We start from the raw sequence: 21,807 nt of genomic DNA, 5'->3' as shown, positions 1-21,807 counted from the left end.
GAGTGATGCGTTCTCTTCAAACAGCTGACCCCCTCCAATCTGATAGTGATGACCTATCCTGAGGCTAGGTCACGGATATTTGAAACCAAACAACTCCTGTAAGGCCATTTTTACAGAAGTCTAGGATCAGGGCAATTATTGAGCATTCTCACACAGCAAGTGTCCTAGATGTGCAAAACAGAGTCTATGTTTTACTTTTACTATTTATCGGTAGTTTATAAGCAGATTGGTTCCTGTGATCAACAAAGTCACTTCTTTTCCGAGATATTTCTGACATGCATAGTATAATTTATTTTACACTTTTAAAAGGACAAAATAAAGAATGAAATTAATCGATATAAACCTTACTTGAACAAACGAAGCTTTTCCTCCATTGCAGTACACAATTTGCTCTGTCTCAACAAAATTTGCTGCATGTCCTTCAGAATCAATACCTAAAATTTAAAGCAGAATACAAAGCAGTTTAAACAGAAATGAAAGGATATGGACACCATTCACATGGAATTTTTGTTTTTAACATTTATGTTAACTGTTGACTTGAATTACAAAGTTGTTTTGGCTTCAGTCTTTAGTGCTTCATTTACTTTCTACCCCATCTACCCCCTTGCAACCTGCAGCTAGTTTCAGACTTTTTTCATGCAAACGTATCCCTCCAGGTAATACATGTCAGTTGTTTAGGTCTGTATGTCTAGGATGCTCCTGCATTCACTAGCTCTCATGCACAAAAATGTTATCCATTTGCTGATTTTCCCTTCTACAGCCCGAGAGGGTTCTCCCCTCCATTGTGCTAAAGACACTTATGTGTGATTCTCCCCTCGCTCTCCATTGTGCTTTCCTCCCTATCTGTAAACGAATACATTTCAACCTGTGTGATCTGCCCTTCCTGAAGACAGATGCTTCCGCCCTCTTCACACACTGTCATATTCCACAACTATCAGGAGAACAAGAGCCGAATTAGCAGGTGCAGGACATCAGGCGCTATCAGTCATCATTGAGGTCAATGGGTATGTAAAAAAAACCCGGAGCAACTTAAAGTTAGTCTGTCACCTACATTTAGCATCTTTAACTAATGCTAAGGTACTAAAATGTTGTTTAAACCATACCTTTGGTAGCTTTACTGTAATTTCTGATCCCCATAAAATAATTTTTTTTTGATATGCGACACAAAGTTCCCAGATGGGCGTTATTAACCTTTCAAAGAGACCAAGCCTACTTGTTCTGTTGCCAATTCCACCCCCTTGCCGCCGTATCCCACTAGCTTGCGATGCCACTATTGCCCTCTCCCTTTGCCTACCAGGTCACTTTTTCGCTTGTTCAAAATCTTGTGAAGGTGCAGATATGAGTTTGTTCTGTACCTGCAGTACATAAGTGGGCATCAGCCTCCTTGTATGTACTGATGTCCACAGTTTGTACTGCAGTATGCAAGCAGATTCCCGGTCTGCACCTGCACAGGATTTGGAGCGCTCACAACGGAGACACCAGCACAACAGAGACACCGTAAGCAGAGGTGAGAACAACAGTGGTGTCGCTGCACGAAGGGACAAAGTTAGTTGCAAGTGGAACGAAGAGACGGGCTTGGGCTCGTTGAAGAGGCGGGCAGGGGCGCATAAAGACTGTTAAAGCCCAACTGGAATCTTTGTGCATCATTTGCATATCAAAACAAACTTAAAGGGGTTGTCCCACTTCATTAAATATGTTTAAACTAATTAATTTACCCCCACTGAACATATCTTCCTATATATCTAATTTTCAAAAAGTTACCATTCGTCTAATAATTGCTTCTATTAGAAACCTTTGTTTATTCCTGTCTCCCATGGATACGGCCTCTTCTGGCCGGCCGCATCGCTGTGCCGCGCCTGCGCACAACAGCTGAAGACATGGATCGGCCTGCCTCTCCATTATTACGAGACCGCGCACGTCCGTGCATGCGCAGTATATCCTGTGTGTCTGACATAGAGCTGCGCATGCGCGGACGTACGAACAGTTCGGGCGAGTCTGCGGAGTGAGAGGACGGACGTCGGAGGAACGCGATACTATTTCCTAAAAGGTAAGTGTAATAACTACTGGCCCACTAATCCACCAACGATTAGGGGGCAACAAATGGGGTTCATGGTGAATTCAAAGGGGGCATATTTATGTAGACTGGGGCAACTATAAAAATGTTATGTAGATTGGGGGCAACTATATAAAATGGATGCACACTGGGGGCAACTATATGAATTTTATGGACACTGGGGGCAACTATATGAATTTTTTGGACACTGGGGGCAACTATATGAATTTTTTGGACACTGGGGGCAACTATATGAATTTTTTGGACACTGGGGGCAACTATATGAATTTTTTGGACACTGGGGGCAACTATATGAATTTTTTGGACACTGGGGGCAACTATATGAATTTAGTGGACACTATGGGAACCTATATAAAATGGATGCAAAGTGGGGGCAACTATATGAATTTTATGGACCCTGGGGGCAACTATATAAATTTTATGGACACTGGCGATTGGTATGGTTTGGATTATAAATATATGTCATATATAGAATGGTGGAGAGATAGTACAGGTGTAGGAGTGAAAAAAACACTGATATGTAGCAGAGCTAGGTATGCGCTGGAACATTCTCAGTGATTGGTGTGGATGGGATTATCAATATATGTCATATATAGAATAGTGGAGAGATAGTACAGGTGTAGGACTGAAAAAACACTGATATGTAGCAGAGCTAGGTATGCGCTGGAACATTCTCAGTGATTGGTGTGGTTGGGATTATCAATATAAGGTCATATATAGAATGGTGGTGAGATAGTACAAGAGGATAATACACCGATATGTAGCTGAGTTGAATATGCACGTTATTACTGAAATGTAGTACAGCTCTAAATGGTAACAAATCTGCATCTGTGCTGTTCAGTGATTTTTTTTTTAGAGGAGACAAGAAAACGAATCATATGGATACTAGCAGACATGCATTTGGGCTGCAGTAAATTACAGTTTCTGCTGCACAGATAGGCTTTGGAATAGATATGAAAAGTTTTATGTGTAGTTAGTATTCAGGACATCCAAATGGTAATCTCTAAAATCACTTTCCATTGCTCACTGAGTGATTGGAATCCACAGCAGGAGAGATGAGCTTCAGCCAGACTTGTGAGTCATACTTTTCACATGAACGAGCACGCAGGACTCAGCTCTCAGTGTGATGTAATAAGGAGGCGTGGCCGGCCTTCACTCTAGCTGCCTAAGCCAGCCCAGCTTTAGAAACAGAAAAACAGGAAGCGATTTGTGAAGTAACTGCAACTCTGGCTGATTTTGCAAGATGGGAAAACCCCTTTAAGTTTCGGGGGTTCAGAAACTGCAACGTTTTAGGTCACAACAGTACCTTAAAATGGATTACAAATGCAAAAGTATAACCATCATTCGAGTTTATTTTTTTAATATAGTGTAGGAACAGGGATGCTAAAGGCTATGTACACCTTTGAAGGCAATTTTTTTATTATTTGCAATTGGCCTTTATTAAAGATGACCTTTCATGGGTCCAAACATTATAAACTAAGTATCAGGACACGCAGGGCATAGTGCAGGGCTCTAACTGCACTTACAATTTTTTCTGGGCACCACTCTGTTCGCCCGCTGTATTCTCCCGCCTGGAATGCTAATTTTAGCATCGGAGCAATGAGGAGGAGACTGAGTCTTTCTCCGTGGGCTTCTCTTTCTCCCTGGCTGTAGCGCTGTCCAATCGCAGTGGACAGCGTCACAGCCAGGGAGAAGGTGAGTTTTTTTTTCGACCTGGCTGTGACACTCAGCTGCGATTGGACAGCTCTACAGCCAGGGAGAAGGAGACGCCCAAGGAGAAAGACTCAGTCTCCTCCTTATTTTTTCTATGCTAAAATTAGCATACCAGGCAGGAGAATAGTGAAAGATGTGTAAAAGTGTCTTCTTAGAAAAACTCTGGGCATTGCTAACGAGAGTCTGTCTTCAGCGTTCTACTGAGCGCTGAAGACGCCTGTGTGTAACAAGTCAGATAGGAAGGGTTAGAGACAATGATAGTTAGGACACATGTACATAGCCAGTGACAAGAGGCAGGTGGGTAAGCCTCTGTAGGATATACACAGGCGTCTTCAACACTCAGTCAGTTAGAGCTTTGCTAAGAAGACTCTATACACTCTGTTTTCTAGTACAAAGAAACATCTTTCCCTAATAAAGTATATTACAAAAATATTTAACATCCGTTTGAATCCAGAGGAAAAACAGGCAAATAACGCGAGTTTGTGAGCGTTCGCGTTTTTGAGTTCAAGTGTGTGTTTGTATTAAGTGTGTGACTTTAGATTCACAGACTTTAGGAGGGGACTACAGTAAGTTAGATTCTTATCACTGCACTGTATTGTATTTTTCTCTTTCCTTGCGTAATCCTCACTTTGTATGTGTTCCATTATTGACAGCGCAGTCCAGTGCACATCTTGTCTAATGTATGCAGTCCTGGAACAGCCGTTTGAGGTTGCATACCTTTGTTGAAAATGTGAGCAAATTGCCTGTTTGGAATTGTACATCAAGTATCTAAATGGGCGAATTTTTGACAATTTGGAAAAGAGTTTGCTAATCACTGAGCAAGCACTCTTTGGGGTAGATGTGGGGTAGGATGGTAGCGAGGAGGCTCAGTAAAGTGAGGTAGCTAACTGGGTAACAGAAAGCGGGGTAGAGGAAAGAGTGTTAGCCGTGATCTGACACACCACAACAAGTTTGCACGGTTGGCAGATGAGGAGTATGTCAGTTCAGGGAGAGCACTGCTGCAGCCAGACACTTCCTCTGCCAGTCAGGGGAATGTCAGCACCAGTAAGCAGGGGACCAGGAGAGCAGGGCAGGTTAGACAGGTGCTGGTAGTGGGAGACTCAATTAATAGGGGTACAGATAGGGCAATCTGTCACATAGAACGGGATCGTCAAACTGTGTGTTGTCTTCCTGGCGCTCGACATCGCGGATCGGGATAAGAGATTACTGGGAGAGGCTGGAGAAGATCTAGCAGTCATGGTCCATATCAGAACCAATGACAAAGTTAGAGGTAGGTGGGAGTGTCCTTAAAAATGATTTTAGGGATTTAGGTCAAAAGCTTAGGGCAAGGACCTCAAAGGTAGTATTTTCCAAAATACTACTGGTACCACAAGCCACACAAGAAAGGCAGCGGGAGATTAAGAAGTGGCTCAAGAACTGGTGTAGGAAGTAGGGTTTGGGTTCCTGGAGTACTGGACTGACTTCTCTGTTGGCTATAGACTCTTTCGTAGAGATGGGCTGCACCTCAATGGGGAAGGGGCAGCTGTGTTGGGGGAAAAGATGGCTAGAAGGTTGGAGAAGTGTTTAAACTAGGGACTGGGGGGGGGGGGGGGTTAATTACATTATAGGATGGGAAGATAGTGCAGATAGAGACCGGGAGCAAGGTAATGGGACTGGGGGAGAAATAGAAGGAGGGACTAAAACAGCTCAGAAGGAAAAAAGGTGTAGGGTACAAAATATACATAAACCTCTTAAACTGCATGTATACTAATGCCAGAAGCCTGACTAATAAAACTGGGGAACTAGAATTAGTAATGTGTGAGGAGGACTATGACATAGTGGGAATAACAGATGGCTGGATAATAGCTATGACTGGGCGGTTAATGTACAGGGTTACAGTCCGTTTAGAAAGGATCGCCAAAACCGGAGAGGGAGAGGGGTCTGCCTTTATTTAAAGGGAACCTGTCACCGGGATTTTGCGCATAGAGCTGGGGACATGGGCTGCTAGATGGCCGCTAGCACATCTGCAATATCCAGTCCCCATAGCGCTGTGTGTTTTTATTGTGTAAAAAAAACAATTTGATACATATGCAAATGAACCTGAGATGAGTCCTGTACATGAGATGAGTCAGGGACAGGACTCATTTCAGGTTAATTTGCATATGTATCAAATCGGTTTTTTTACACAATGAAAGCATACAGAGCTATGGGAACTGGGTATTGCGGATGTGCTAGCGGCCATCTAGTAACCCATGTCCTCAGCTCTATGCACAAAATCCCGGTGACAGGTTCCCTTTAAAGTCCTGTCTAAAGCCCACACTCCAGGAAGATATAAGTGAGGGATATGAACATGTGGAATCACTGTGGGTAGAAATACATGGAGGCAAAAACAATAATAAATAACTAATAGTAGTTTATTATAAACCACCTAATATACCAGAGTCCACAGAAAATCTGCTACTAAACGAGATAGACGAAGCGGCAAATCATAATGAGGTGGTTATTATGGGGGACTTCAACTACCCATATCTCATAAAGGAAACAGGTTCTTGGCAATAACCAAAGAATTACCATTCCCAACTGGTTCAGGACCCGACTGGAGGGACGGCCATACTTGACTTAGTATTAACCAATAGACCTGACAGAACAGCAGACGTGCAGTTTGGGGGACACCTGGGAAATAGTGACCATAAAGTAATAACCTTATTATTCAAAAGAGTGTTTCTTCAGGGAGGAACAAAATTACCAAACTTAAAAGAAAACTAGATTTTTGTATAACTTATCAGTAAAATCTCTTTCTTGCTCTTTCTTGGGGGGGGACACAGAAAATCTTGGGTATAGCTCAACTCCCTAGGAGGCGTGACACTAAGTTTAAACTGTTAAGCCCCTCCTCCAGCAGCTATACCATCAGCCTGGAGAGAGAGGCTACCAGTTGCGTGTCCAAGTAGTGAAAAAAAGGCAATGACCAACCATGTGAAACGAAACAAGTCAACTACCCGACAGGGGCAACTAAACCGTAACAGTAAACCAGAACAATGGGTGGGTGCTGTGTCCCCCAAGAAAGAGCGAGAAAGAGATTTTACTGGTAAGTTATACAAAAATCTTGTTTTCTCGCTCAATTCCTTAGGGGACACAGGAAACCTTGGGACCTTCGAGAGCAGTCCAAGAGGGGAGGGACCACAGCCCAAGGTGAAACCACCGGAGGTATCAAGAAACTGCTGCCTGCAAGACCAGGCGGCCCAAAGCAGCATCCGCCGATGCATAGGTATTCACCCTGTAAAACTTGGTGAAGGTATGCAAGGAAGACCAGATGCCTCTGAACCCAAGAGGCACCGACCACTCTGGTAGAATGAGCGGTAACACCAAAAGACGTCTCCTTGCCCTTGGCACGGTAAGCCTCGGCAATAGCCTACTTGATGAAGCGGGCAATAGACACCCTGGACGCCGCCAACCTCTTGCGCGGACCTTCAAGAACCACAAAGAGTCAGTGCGCCGAAATGGTCCGGTGACCGCCAGGTAAATCTTCAGGGCCCCAACAACATCCAGGCGGTGAAGCTCCCGTTCTTGAGGGTGAGAAGGAAACGGACAAAGGTAAGGGAGGACGATGTCCTCATTGAGGTGAAAGGCGGAGACCACCTTCGTGAGGAAGAAAGGAACCGGACGGAGAACAGACTTATCCTGGCGGAAGACTAAAAAGGGCTCAGTACAAGAAAGTGCCACCAATTCAGACACCCGTCGAAGGGACGTGATGGCCACAAGGAAAATAACCTTGCAGGACAAAAGCTGAAGAGAGACCCTCCGTAATGGCTCGAAGGTGGAGGACTGGAGCACCGAGATCACAACATTAAGGTCCCAGGGTGGAATGGGAGAGCGATACGGGAGATCAGAGTGAGCGACTCCCTGGATAAAAGGTTTTGACAGGTCCGAGAGGGGCCAAAGGACGCTGGAAGAGGATGGAAAGTGCCGAGACCTGACCCTTTAATGAGCTGAGACCCAACTGCAGGAAGGACAGTATCGTGGGAACGGAAAAATGAAGAGGATGAACATCCAGATTTTCGCAAAAACCTAGGTAAGACCGCCAAGTCCAGTAGTAAATCCTGGATGACGCCGGCTTCCGTGCGCGGATCATGGTATGAACCACATCCGCCAAAAAACCCAGTTGCGTTAAAACTGCGGTCTCAATGCGACCCTAAATGCTGGTGGAAGATCAGCCCTTGAGAGAGAAGCTCTTCTCTTAGAGGCAGTGACCAAGGCGCGTCTCCCAGGAGCAGCATTAGGTCGGTGTACCAAGGCCGGACGAGGCCAATCCGGGGCTATCAGGATCGTAGGCATGCCCTCTGTCGCGATTTTCCGGAGGACCCGCGGCAGAAGGGGAAGGGGCGGAAACACATACAGGAGGGAAAATTCAGTCCACGGAAGAACGAAAGAGTCGGCGCCGTACGCCCTCGGGTCCTTGGACCTGGACAGGAAGGTGGGGAGCTTGTGGTTGAACCTGGAGGCCATGAGATCCACACGTCGGGATGCAGAGAACACTCGCCTGGGTCGATCGTGGTCCGGCTGAGGAAGATCGCCGCCCAGTTTTCCAACCCTGGGATGTAAATTGCCGACAGGGCAGGAACATGAGTTTACGCCCAGCGGTGTAAGTGAGACACTTCCCGCATAGCTGCTGCGCTGCGAGTGTCCCGCTGATGATTTATGTACGCCGCGGCGTACACAGACGGCATGGCCCCAAAGCAGGGGAGTCCAGTGCCGGAGCGATAGAAGAATCGCACCCCCAACCTTGCAACGAGGCCATCGGAAGAAAGGATTTTCCCTGGAGGGGGGTCCGTAGCCACCAGAGAAGGGAGGTCCGAACAGGGGGAGATAGAAGGAAGGGCCGGTCCAGACTCTCCGGGAACTTGTCCCAGGCCGACAGGATCGCTGTCTGGAAGATGCGGGAGTCGCTTCGAAGCAGGACACCATCTGACCCAATACCTGCAAGCGGGACCGGAAAGACGGACAGCGATGGAAAAAAAGGGTCCGAACCGAACGGTGAAGGGTTAGATGCTTTTCCGGCAGGAGGCGAACCTCCGCCGCTTCTGTATCCAGCAGCATCCCCAGGAAAAACTAGCTGTCTGGAAGGGGTAAGCGAAGACTTGGGAAGGTTGATAATCCAACCAAACCGCTCCAGGGTTTGCAGCGTGAGGTCCACACTGGTGGACGTCTGTGAAAAAGAAGGCACCATGATGAGCAGATCGTCCAAGTAGGGAAGTAGAAAAACACCCCTGGAGCGGAGCAAGGCCAGGACAGGGGCTAGGATCTTGGTGAACACCCGAGGAGCCATCGCCAGGCCGAAGGGGTGGGCGACAAACTGATAGGGGTCGTTCCCCACCGCAAAGCGAAGGAAACACTGGTGACACAGAGAGATCAGGACATGAAGGTAAGCATCCTGGAGGTCGAGACGACAGAAAAGCCCCTTTTCCCAGAGAAGCCACCACGGATCGGAGGGACTCCATCCTGAACCAGCAAAGACGGAGAAACCGGTTTAACCGTTTGAGGTCCAATATCTGTCTCACCGAACCTTCCTTTTTGAGGACCACAAAAAGGTTCGAGTAGAACCCCTGGAATCTGTCCCTTGGCGGAACGGGAGTAACGAATGGGGTGTGAATGGCTTCGGAGAAGGTGGCCGCAGACTGGAGGTCCCTCGGGGCACGGGAGCGAAAGAAGCGATTCAGAGGGAGGAACGCGAATTCGAGTTTGTATCCGGACGACACAATCTCTAGTGCCTAGGCGTCAGAGACGTGTGCCTGCCAAATTTCCCTGAAAAGGAGGAGGCTGCCCCCCACCCGGGTGGGTGGGGGCGCACCTTCAGGCGGGGGTCTGCTTAGCCGAGGAGGGGCGGGCAGGTTGGGACTTACGCCAGGAGGGCTGAGTCCACAAAAACTGCATTTTACGTCTATCCTGGGACGAGGGCCGGAGGACCTGCGGGAAGACCTAAAACAAGAAAAACCAGGACGGCCTCGAGTGGTGCTCTTGGTCCTAAGGTTGGGGAAGATGGGTGCTCTGTGCTGTGTCCTGTGAGGAGGAGGTAGCCAACTGAGTCCGCACCCGCGGAGGAGACGGGGACGCATCTTAGGAAAAAGCGCACTCTGCCCTGGAGCGCTTCTGGATGTGCCTGGCCCTGGAGGTATCACTGGAAGCGAGGGACCCAGACGGATCGGCAGAAGTAGCGGACCCGGGGGGTACGACAGGGGGTGGAGCAGACAGCGCGGCAGGTGGCGTGTCTACAAGGCGGCCCACAACATGAGTAAGACTTTCCACGGCCTGGGACAGGGATCTTACCCAATCAGGTGGATCCAAGGAAACAGGGGGCGGCACAGCAAGTGGCGGACCCTGGCATGCAGAGCAGTGCGGGTCCGATTGCCCCCGTGGAAAGGGTGCTTCACAGGCGGTGCAGGCGTGATACCAGGGCCCAGAGGCCCCTGAGGGGTCTGACATGTTGTGGTGATAAGGTTGGGGGAAAAAAACTGCGCAGGCTAGGGGCTGGTGCCAGCAGGGGTTAACAGTCCTATCATACAAAGTTTTAGGCAATGCGGCAGCAGCAGGAGCAGCAACAGTGGCGGGAGGATCCAACGACATCAGAAGAGACAGGAGCGGTAGCGAGGTCACTTGTGGAAGCGTGAACGAGAAGGGGAGCGGGGAGCGAAGCCCCCCAACCCCCCCTCGAGGCTCCGTTCGCACGCGCAATTTAAAACTGAGAAGGAAGACGGGGTGGGTGTGGACTGAGGCGCTGTAACGAACGGCCGCTCTGCCATAGATGAATGTCGAGCCTCCCCACCCAAGAATGATACGGTCGCCACGGAAGCTGCTGTGCTTGTCCCGCACCACTGAGGTAAAGATCCCGTTACCCCCTCTGGAAAACGGTCCGCGTGATGCGTCAGACGTCGTGCCGCCAATGCAAGAGTGCCGGCTGCTGCTGTAGCATCAGGCCTGCCCGACAGCGATCCTGGGCTGCTCCTTCTGCCTGAATATCTCCCATTACCTGCTGGCTGCTTAGCCTGGATGCCCAGAAGGCACTTAGCCTGTATTAGGGTGCCCAAATGATGTCCCAGGGAACGGTGGGAGGCATGGGGGGTAGCAGAAGGCAAAGGCAGGGGGGGGGGGCGACCCTGTCCATTCCAGCAGGGTCGACACTTAAGCTGCTGGCACCGCAGTGGCAGGAAGCTGGAGAGGGGCTTGACGTGTGGACGACCCTTACGCTGGCGGGATGCAGGGGAGCTGGGCTGCGCTGGTCCTCCTTGTCTTCTGTGGGGGAGGCAGCAGTGCAGATGTCCGGCACTGGCGCAGCTCGACCCCGGGAGAAAAAGAGAGGTCCAGGCGTCTCTGTTGCCCCTGTGAAAAATAAAATAAAAAATTAAATAAAAAATGAAGGCGAAAACAGCCCTGCAGAGCAGGGAGTGTCTTGCCTCCTTGGACACTAAGAAAAAACTGGTAGTCTCTCTCTCCAGGCTGAGGGTATAGCTGCTGGAGGAGGGGCTTAACAGTTTTCACTTAGTGTCACGCCTCCTAGGGAGTTGAGCTATACCCAAGGATTCCTGTGTCCCCCAAGGAATTGGGCGAGAAAGCTAAATTTAGCCAACTAAGAGAGGACACTGGCCTAACTAAAACTAGACAAAGTCCTCAAAAATAAAAATATAGCCACAAAATGGGATATTTTTAAAAGGAACCTAAAATATAATTGTGAGAGGTACATACCTTATGGGAATAAAAGGTTAAGGAACAAGAAAAAAAAAACAATGTGGATAAACAGAACTGTAAAGAAAGCAATAAATGACAACAGGAAAGCATGTAAATCACTAAAACAGGAGGGTAGCAAGGAAGCAAACTATAAAGAATATGTAAAAAAAAACTAAATCAAAGCAGCCAAACTAGAGACCAAGAGATTAATTGCCAAAAAGAGCAAAACTAACCCTAAAAACGAGATTTTTGTGAACTCACCTGTAAAATCTCTTTCTCGCTTTATTCATTGGGGGACCGTGGGTATAGCTTGCTGCTGCCACTAGGAGGCGACACTAGGTTGAAAGCTGTTAGCTCCTCCCCTGCAGGCTATACCCCCTCCAGCCTGGAGAGAGCATATCAGTTTGTGCTTCAGCAGTAGGAGAAACAGTACCGAAATAAAACATGACTAGTAAGGACCACTGCCCAACAAAAACCGAACCGGACACCAGTCCCAACCGGCAACTCGGACCCACTGGCCTCAGAACAACAAGAAAAAATGGGTGGGTGCTGTGTCCCCCAATGAATAAAGCGAGAAAGAGATTTTACAGGTGAGTTCACAAAAATCTCGTTTTCTCGCTCATATCATTGGGGGACACAGGACCGTGGGACGTCCTAAAGCAGTCCCGGGGCGGGAAAACAACCACAGGCCCCAACTCCCTCATGTAAGACACTACACTGCGGCCTGTAAACCTCTGCGGCCAAGAGCAGCATCCGCCGAGGCGAAAGAATGCACCCTGTAAAATTTTGTGAAGGTGTGTAAAGAAGACCAAGTCGCTGCCTTACACAATTGAGACGCCAAAGCGTGGTGAAGGTGCGCCCAAGAAGCCCCGACCGCCCTGGTAGAGTGAGCCGTGATACCGGGAGGAGGAACCCTGCCCTTGGAGCGGTAGGCCTCGGCAATGGCCGATCTAATCCACCGAGCAATAGCCACCTTGGAGGCTGCCAAACCTTTACGAGGACCTTCCGAAATCACGAACAGGGAGTCCGTTCGTCTAAAGGGGGCCACCACGGACAGGTAGATCTGCAAGGCCCGTACCACATCCAGACGGTGGAGAGCCACCTCCCTAGGATGGGAAGGCTTAGGGCAAAAAGAGGGCAGAACGATGTCCTCATTAACATGAAACGCTGACACCACCTTCGGAAGGAACGACGGCACCGTCCGGAGCACCACCTTGTCTTGATGGAACACCAAGAAGGGTTCTTTGCACGAGAGTGCCGCCAGTTCCGACACCCGACGGATGGAGGCAATGGCAACCAGAAACGCGACCTTCCACGAAAGTATGCGGAGGGAGGATTCTCGCAGAGGCTCAAATGGCTCGGACTGGAGCGCCACCAGCACCAAATTCAGGTCCCAGGAATGCAACGGCGGCCGATAAGGGGCTGCGGTGTGAGCCACTCCCTGTATGAAGGTCTTGACCGGGCCCAGTACCACCAGTGTACGCTGGAAAAAAATGGAAAGAGCAGAAACCTGTCCTTTCAGCGAACTCAGAGCTAGTCCCAGCTCCAAACCCGCCTGAAGAAAGGCCAGCACCGGAGGGAGGGAAAACTTGCTGGAAGGGAGATCTCTGTCCTCACAGAATTTAAGGAAAGACTTCCACGTTCGATAGTAGATTTTGGCGGAGGAGGGCTTCCTAGCCCTAATCATCGTGCGAATGACCGCATCAGAGAAACCCCTTTGCTTCAGCAGGAAGGTTTCAATAGCCACGACGTTAAACGCAGCGTATGTAAACCCTGGTGGAAGACTGGGCCCTGCGGGTTCTCCTTCGGTGGGGAGGATCATTGTTCCACGGACTCGCGTGGAAAAGGGTAGAGTAGGTCTAGGCGTTTCAAAATAACAAAACGCAAACCTGGCTGGTCCCAAGCCTTGGTGACAACGACAGAAAAATCTTCGTGTAACGGGAACGCCTTGGGGGTCTGTTTTGCACGCAGAAACGACACCCCTTGTTGGCTAGTGGAGGGAAGGTCCTCCTGAACCCGGAAGGTGTCCCTTATTGCCGAAATCAGGCTATCCACCATGGATGCAATCTGAGAAGAATGCTCCAGATCCATATCTGCATCCGAATCCCCAAGCTCTCCCTCTGACAGTGCGTCGCCTAATAGGGAGGACGCCTGTGAAAGGGAGCCAGGAGCAGGGGGGGATGCTGAGGCGTCAGAGGAGGAACGGGTGCCTGCTCTGGGGCGCTTACTAGGAAGTCTGCCTCTGGTTTGCGTGCAACGCGACTACGCGGATTGCACCGGTGGTGATTTCTCCACTAAATGACCCAGCAATGAAAGGGTGGAATGGGAGATCTTAGAGAGGTCCTCCACTGCCCGTGACAGGGACCTTGCCCAGTCTGGTTCCCCCTGAACAGGACGATCCAGGGCTTCTGTGTGCTGCTGTGCCCTAGGGGGATTGCTCTGTGCAGGTTTCTAACATGCAGAGCACAGTAATAGTGACTGACCACGAGGGAATTTTGCTGAGCACACAGAGCAGGCATAGTAAGTGGTCCTACAAGGTGCCTGAGGGGGGTCAGTGGCCGGGTCAGACATGGTCAAATCTCCTGCTGGACGGGGTATCGATCGCCTGCCAGAATGGAGTATGGAGGTCCCAGGTCCTGTGTCCTACCCACGCCGCGCCGGGGAAGAAGCAGGAAGTTTTACTAGGGCGGGAGAATAAGCCACGCCCCCTTCCAGCGGCAGCCTAATTGAAGTGAGAAAGCCGCGCGCCCCCCCCCCCCCGTTCCGCGCACGTGACCGCTGATGCTGCGGCCAGCGTGCCTAATGCTTCCCCATGATGCCTGCCCGCAGCGGTACAGGGACCGCTGTGGTGAACGTGGTGAACGTGGTGCCCGGCGCCCTAATAATGCCTTCCCCGTCCCGGCGCATAAGCGCAGACTGGGGCATGATTGCAGTCCATTACCGGCCCTGTTTACACGAGCGCTGTGCGCGGTGCAGCGGACAAGTGCCAGGCGGCGGGGGGGCTAGCGGACGGACCGGACGATCGGGAGCATGTAGGAGCTCCTCTCCTTTGCTGATGTTTCCATAATGAGAGGGAGAGCCCTGGGGAAGCCACTGGCCGCTGAGGATGAAGCAGATCCACTTACCTGTCTTCATCTGTGTTCTTCACCCTCAGATGCATCACCAGCAGGGCCACCCTATGACCGCTGGCACCAGGCGACAGGGGTCCGGGCAGAGGAGGGCTGAAGAGAGGGTGACCCTGTAGCTGGGGGGAAGCAGGGGAGCGAGTCTGCCCTGGTCCACTTTAGCTTCTTGGGGGAGGCAAGGCGGTGAATCAGGTACACCGGCCAGCCTCCCGGGGATACAGGGACGCAAGCGACCCTGTAGCCCCATCCAGGAATCTGTGAATAAAAAAATCTAAGAAAAAATAAAAATACAAACGCCACCCTGCAAAGGTGGTCTGCCTCCTACGACACCAAGCTAAAAACTGATATGCTCTCTCCAGGCTGGAGGGGGTATAGCCTGCAGGGGAGGAGCTAACAGCTTTCAGCCTAGTGTCGCCTCCTAGTGGCAGCAGCAAGCTATACCCACGGTCCTGTGTCCCCCAATGATATGAGCAAGAAATATTTTTCAATTATATAAATGGTAAAAAGTATAAATCTGAAGGTGTCGGCCCTCTACAGAGTAATGAGGGGGTAGTTGCCGAGAGTGATGAGAAGAAAGCAAAGCTATTAAATATTTTTTCTCCAGTGTATTCACTGAAAATAAACTGTCAACTGAAATGCAGATCGAAATTGCCCTGTCTGACCCAGGAAGAAGTACAGCGGCGTCTTAAAAAGATAAAAATAGACAAAAATAAAAATAAAAAAATATAAATAAATAAAAAAACGCCAGGACCAGATGGCATACACCCCCATACCCTAAGAGAAGGACTCTGTACTGACAGGGAGTGTTCCACAGGATTGGCGCATAGCCAATGTAGTGCCAATATTCAAAAAGGGTAAAAAAAAAAAAAACTGAGCCCAGAAACTTATAGTTCGTTAAGTTTAACAGTGGGTAAACAGTTTGAAGGTTTTCTAAGAGATGCTATCTTGGAGTACCTCAATGAAAATAAGAAAATAACGCCATATCAGCATGGCTTTATGAGTGAGCAGTCATGTCAAACTAATTTAATCAGTTTCTATGAGGAGGTAAAATCTAGACTTGACAGCGGCGAATCAAAGGATGACGTATATCTAGACTTCTCCTAAGCATTTGACACTGTACCACATAAAAGGTTAGTATATAAAGTGAGAATGCTTGGACTGGGAGAAAATGTCTGTATGTGGGTAAGTAACTGGCTCAGTGATAGAAAACAGAGGGCGGTTATTAACGGTACACACTCAGATTGGATCACTTTCACTAGTGGAGTTCTCAGGGGTCAGCATTGGGCCCTATTCTCTTCAATATATGTATTAACGATCGTGTAGAAGGCTTGCACAGTACAATATACATTTTTGAAAATGACACTAAACTGTGTAAAGTAACTGAGTAACTGACACAGAAGAGGACAGTATACTACTACAGAGGGATCTGGATAGATTGGAGGCTTGGGCAGATAAGTGGCAGATGAGGTTTAACACTGACAAATGTAAGGTTATGCACATGGGAAGGAATAATGCAAGTCCCCAGTACATACTAAATGGTAAAACACTGGGTAACACTGACATCAAAAAGGACCTAGGAATTTTAGTGAACAGCAAACTAAGCTGTAAAAACCAGTGTCAGGCAGCTGCTGCCAAGGCCAATAAGATAATGGGTTGCCTCAAAAGGGCGTAGATGCCCGTGATGAACATAGTCCTACCACTTTACAAATCACTAGTCAGACCACACATGGAGTACTGTGTACAGTTCTGGGCTCCTTTGAACAAGGCAGACATAGCAGAGCTGGAGAAGGTATAGAGGAGGGTAACTAAAGTAATAACTGGAATTGGGGGACTACAGTACCCTGAAAGATTATCAACATTGGGTTATTCACTTTAGAAAAAAAGACAACTGAGGGGAGATCGAAGATTTGTTTATATCACGTGACAGAGGGGGAGTGAAGCGCTTGCTATTACTCCCGCTCCATGGTCTCTCGCTGGCCTGCAATACTCACCTTTCCAGCAGGGGGCCTCCGGACACTCCACCGCACATCCATGGTCCCGTGCTGCAATGACCTCCTGACGTACGCACGCCGTGATCTGACGCGCTGTGTGACGTCAGACGATGCAGTGTCGCCGGCGCCCCTGCTGGAAAGGGAGGAGTGCACAGTGTCAACGCAAACCAATGACGCTGTGCACTCCGGGTGTCAGGAGGAGCGGGGGGTGGAAATAATTTCACAAGGGGGAGGGGGGGGGTTCTGCTGGCACAAGAAAGGGGGGGGGGGGGAAGCTGCTGGCACAAGAAAGGGGGGGGGGGGTGAGGGCTCTGGGGGGAACAAAGGGTGTTGGGGACTGATGGCAGGGGGTCTGATGAGTTTTTATAAATGAAAACAGTCTATTAATTAATTTTTTATTAGAATATTCGATTAATCGTTAAAAATAAAATCTATAGAATACTCGATTTCTAAAATAATCGTTTACTGCAGCCCTAACTAAACATACTATATGAAACTGTATATTGGTATTATACTTTTTTTCTTATAGTAGATGCTGTTATATTGAAAAACAGTGAAATTAATTAGTTTGGCGTGTACGGTATGAGCATTTCCCTGCATATACACTGAATTGTTTACTGAGGGCACGCCGATTAACTTTTTTAAAGGATGAAACAATGTAATGTAACTTTATTAGGAGAAGTACTATACCTCTAACATAATATCTTACTCCAGCTCGAAAACAACTTCTTCTAGAGATGAGAATCCAATCAAAGTATTTTCCATTAATAGAACAGGAATGTATCGCAATGACTGGAAACAGTTCAGAAAAACGTGAAAATGTAGGAACATTCAACAAACCTAACACATTAAAAGTGCTTTATTTACAGGCAAATTTTACAACAACCCAAAGATTGCAGCAAAACTCATTTCTATTAAAAGGATTTTTTACTGGATTTAAATACACCTACAGTATCCTTAGTCATCAATAACATAATCAAAAACAGGTCAGTGTAACTCCCGGCCAACGCAACAGTCGGCTCATAGAAGCTGCTTTTGCACACTGGAACCAGCACAGCTCGGTACCCATTACACTGTGTATGGAGCTGTCATTTCGGAGTGCAGTAGCTCATTCTATCAGCTAATCATGATGGTATCAGGACCCCTACTGATCTGCTACTGATGATGCATTCTAAAGTAAAAGGTGATTCCTGCTGCCCTGATAGCAGGATATAATAGAGTGGGGGGGGGGGGGGATGAAACGATATATAGGTTTAAATGATTTAGAGCAGGATTTGCAAGTAAGGCTACATTCCGGTATTTAGATCAGTCATAGAATCTCAATACCGGAGAAAAACACTTCCGTTTTGTCCTCATTCATTGTCAATGAGGACAAAATGTATCTGAATAGAACGAAGTGCTCCAAAATACATGGAAGTCAATAGGGACGCATCAGTTTTCTCAGACAACAGAAAATTGATCCGTCCCCCATTGACTTTCAATGGAGTTCATGACGGATCTGTCTTGGCTATGTTGACGATAATACAACCGGATCAGTTCATAGTGGATGCCGATGTTTGTATTATCAGTAACGGAAGAGTTTTTGCCGAGCCCTGCCGAAGCGTGAAAGTAGCCTTAAAAGCACAGTAAATCCTGACAGGATTTGTAAGAGACCTGATTACCATGCCCACGAAGGATGATTGATGGCTCTCCTTGTATCAGTGTGTATAGAGTAGGCTGTCAGTCATCCTCTGTGGGTGCAGTAGTCATGAGAGGATCTCCTTGGATTTTTACTCAAATTCCTATCTCAATCACATAAAGCTAGTACTTTTCACCTCTGAAATGGGGCTGCAGAAATCACCCGAGAGGCTCACATGAATGGGAGCTGAGCTGCAATAACCCAACACGGCCAATAGAATTTGGATGCAGCCGTTTCCAGCTCTTCTCAAAGTGCTATTTCCGGGGCTGGATGGAGCAGGAAACAGCTGATCAGTGGAGATGGCAGACCTCCACCCATCGGATCTGACCTATAAGAACCCCATTTATGGCCACAATGAAGGCAGCCATAAAGAAAACACTTGATCTGACCCATTTGCATCTCCTTTCATGCTCTTATTTATTACTTCACAGAGAAAAAGCCATTACTATGTTCAGTGCTCCGTGAGTTCTGTGACAAGCAGCTGAGAATCACGTGGCAGGATTATGCAATGCGGCTTTCACCCGTGAAGCTGGAACAAGGAGACGCTCACTGAAACCACGGGGGTCATTTATTAACTGATATACGCCACTTTGTGGCATATATCTGTGGCCGACTGCTCCACAAAGGCTATTTGCGCTGCAATCTGTGACTTTTCCCCTCTCACGCCAGGTCTAAAAAGGGGGGCGTGGCATGGGAATTTACAATTTTCTACACCTGTTTAGGAGTAGAAAATTGTGTAAATCTACGCCCTTAAGAGAGCTGGCATAGATTTAGGCTCCATTCACACGTCCGCAATGTGTTTTGCGGATATACGGAGCCACGGATCCGCAAAACACGGAATCGGCAATGTGCGTTCCACATTTTGCGGACCGCACATTGCCGGCACTAATAGAATATGCCTGTTCTTGTCCGCAATTGCGGACAAGAATAGGACATGTTCTATTTTTTTGCGGAAACGGAAGCACGGATGCAGAAGTGCGGATCCGCAAATGTGGATGTGGACAGCACATTCCGGCCCCATTGAAAATGAATGGGTCTGCACCCGTTCCGCAAACTTGCAGAACGGATGCGGATCCATTTTGCGGACGTGTGAATGGACCCTTAGACAGGCGGTGGATACGGCCGGCGCCTCTACATAAATTCAGCACATCCACCACCAGCTAAAGGGGTATTAAGACTGGCTTCTAAAATACTGGTCTTAAATTACCCCCCATGTGTTTCACCCACACAAGCCCCATGTGTATAAATCCAGTATTTCTTCAGGTTTTTTATCCAAATCAGGATAGACTGAAAGGAAGAGTAAGTACAAAGATTTTACTTCTTATTTTTAAACCATTCCTTGGTATGGCTTCAAAACTGCATACCAATCTGTATGTGCACAGGCAGCATTATACTGTATCAGTTTGTTTGCTATATGCCTCTTACCCCTTACCGACAATCTACATTGGGAAACTATATCCTCTATCAAAATTAACAAACAAAAATTATCAAATCACTACTGGTAATATTTAGTCATTATATTTCAAAGGATACATCCATGAATGACTGGAACTGCAAATTTATGAATCTGTAAATTAATATAAAAACACGTTACTACATACAACATGCTGGAGCAGATTTACCAAAAATAAGTTTATTCATTTATATGAAGTAGACTGGACAGCAGCAAGACAGCCGACTGCTATGGTACTGAATAGGAGTATGTATCTGAAAATGATTTACAACACGATTTCTATGCACATGCAGCCACCCCTGAGGTGAGCTTAGAAGCTTACGAAAGACGTATTCACTACTATATGACGGAACTGTATAGGACAGGGGTGCACAAGCTTTTCAGGTCCAACCACACGGGCCGCAGTAAACCTTATTGGGTGTTATTACCTTCTGATATGTTTATGGCATATCAAAAATACCACTTCCAGGACTCCCACCTATCTGAAGAGTGGGCACTCACAATACACGTACAGCAGACGCCTGCACTTTAAAGTAGCAAAGTGAGCGCCATAGCTGCAGGGTTTTTGCTGTTTCACACAGCAAACACCCAGGGTTAATGGAGCTGGCACCATCCTGGATGATGACGCATTATGGGTAATTCATTTTCTTAATATTATTATGGTTACCATTCACATCTGTATTTCTTTTTTTGTGGTACCTTCATGCTAATTCGATATATGTTACTGCACATGTAATGCTCTCCAGTGATTCCGCCATTTTTCCTGCATTGTTGTTTTTTAAAACTTTTCCAACTGAGTAATGTGTCTAATAGGGTTGTTTCAGGTATCAAAATTAAACCCGATACTTTTGTACTGGTTTTGATACGATACCGGGATTTCCATATTTTTTATACTGGGCTGCGCAGTCTAGTATCACAGAACTTGGAGCGTGCTGCTCTCAGCGCGCTCCAAGTCTCCTCAGCTGCACAGGGGAGAAGGAAGCAGTCTCTTACTCCCCCCTGTGCCGTCGCTGCCAATGGAGGAGAGACTGAAGGAGGAGGGGTGGGCGCACTGCGCCACCAATTAAAGTTAACTTCTAATACAAATACAGGAGGCGGCAGAATCACATAGCCAGCACCTGAGGGGTTAACTGCCGCCGATCGCAGCTCACTGTCAGAGGCAGGGTGCCAGCTATGCAATTCTGCCGGCACCGCCTCCTGTATTAAAGGTTAACCATCATTGGTGGTCCCCCTCCCCTCCTCCTCATTGGTGGCAGTGGCAGCTTCTGATTGGAGCCCCAGCTGTGTAATCCTGGGGCTCCGATCGGTTACCATGGCAGCCAGGACCCACCAAATATTAAGTATAAATCACCACTTTACCCAATTTTACATGTAAAATATATAAACAATAAACATATCACATAATGCCACGTCCAAAAAGTCCAAACTATTAAAATATAAACAAAATTTATATTTTTTGCGTGGTATCGAATGGTACTGAGTATCGCAATACCTTTTTATGGTGTCGAAACAAACCTAGCGTCTAATAAAGTGCCTTTATGATTATATGGACTGGCAATTTGTGTAGGTTTAATCACCAAGGGTTAATGTATGCAATCCGCAATTATGATCACAGACATTTAACCCCTCAGATGCCATGGTCAATTGTGACCACGGCATCCGAGGTGGCTTTTCCCTGGGAGCAGTGCACTCCTAGGGCCCAATCGGCAATCAGGGGAGCAGTTTGTTCCCTTTAGTAGCATCAAGCTCTCTGAAGGCTACTACAGCAGTATTTCTAATGGAAGCCTGCAGGTGGCGCCCTGCAACCACACAATGGCAGTGTACAATGCCCGAGAGATTTTTTTTAACAAACAAAATTGAGCACAAATGGGATAATATTGTATTTCACTTATAGTTTTGGTTTCATTTGAATTTTTTGGAACTTTGTGCACATACACTGTTTTGGTATTTGGCACGTGCCACCCAATCAGTATTTGATCATATGCATAATAGTTCCCTTTGGCAATATTGTTACTACATTATAATAATATGGGCAATTTGGTGTGATATACAGCAATTTTTATATCACTTTATATATA

General features: G+C 47.6%; 1 protein-coding gene across 1 annotated transcript in view; it reads right to left on the bottom strand.

Moving 5' to 3' along the window:
* Positions 1-21,807, bottom strand: part of SACM1L (SAC1 like phosphatidylinositide phosphatase) — a 130,467-nt gene that overhangs the window by 53,559 nt on the left and 55,101 nt on the right. Inside the window, exons 7-9 of the mRNA XM_044293421.1 lie at positions 19,810-19,843; positions 17,289-17,390; positions 349-434 (exon numbers count right to left, since the gene is read on the bottom strand). Of these exons, the coding sequence (XP_044149356.1) occupies positions 349-434; positions 17,289-17,390; positions 19,810-19,843 (222 nt within the window). The remainder of the gene's footprint in view (positions 1-348; positions 435-17,288; positions 17,391-19,809; positions 19,844-21,807) is intronic.

The sequence above is a fragment of the Bufo gargarizans genome, chromosome 5 (genome assembly GCF_014858855.1).
Source record: "Bufo gargarizans isolate SCDJY-AF-19 chromosome 5, ASM1485885v1, whole genome shotgun sequence".
In the NCBI taxonomy this organism is placed as follows: domain Eukaryota; kingdom Metazoa; phylum Chordata; class Amphibia; order Anura; family Bufonidae; genus Bufo; species Bufo gargarizans.
The sequence above is the reverse complement of the archived record's forward strand: the minus strand, read 5'-3'. Positions and strand labels throughout refer to the sequence as shown.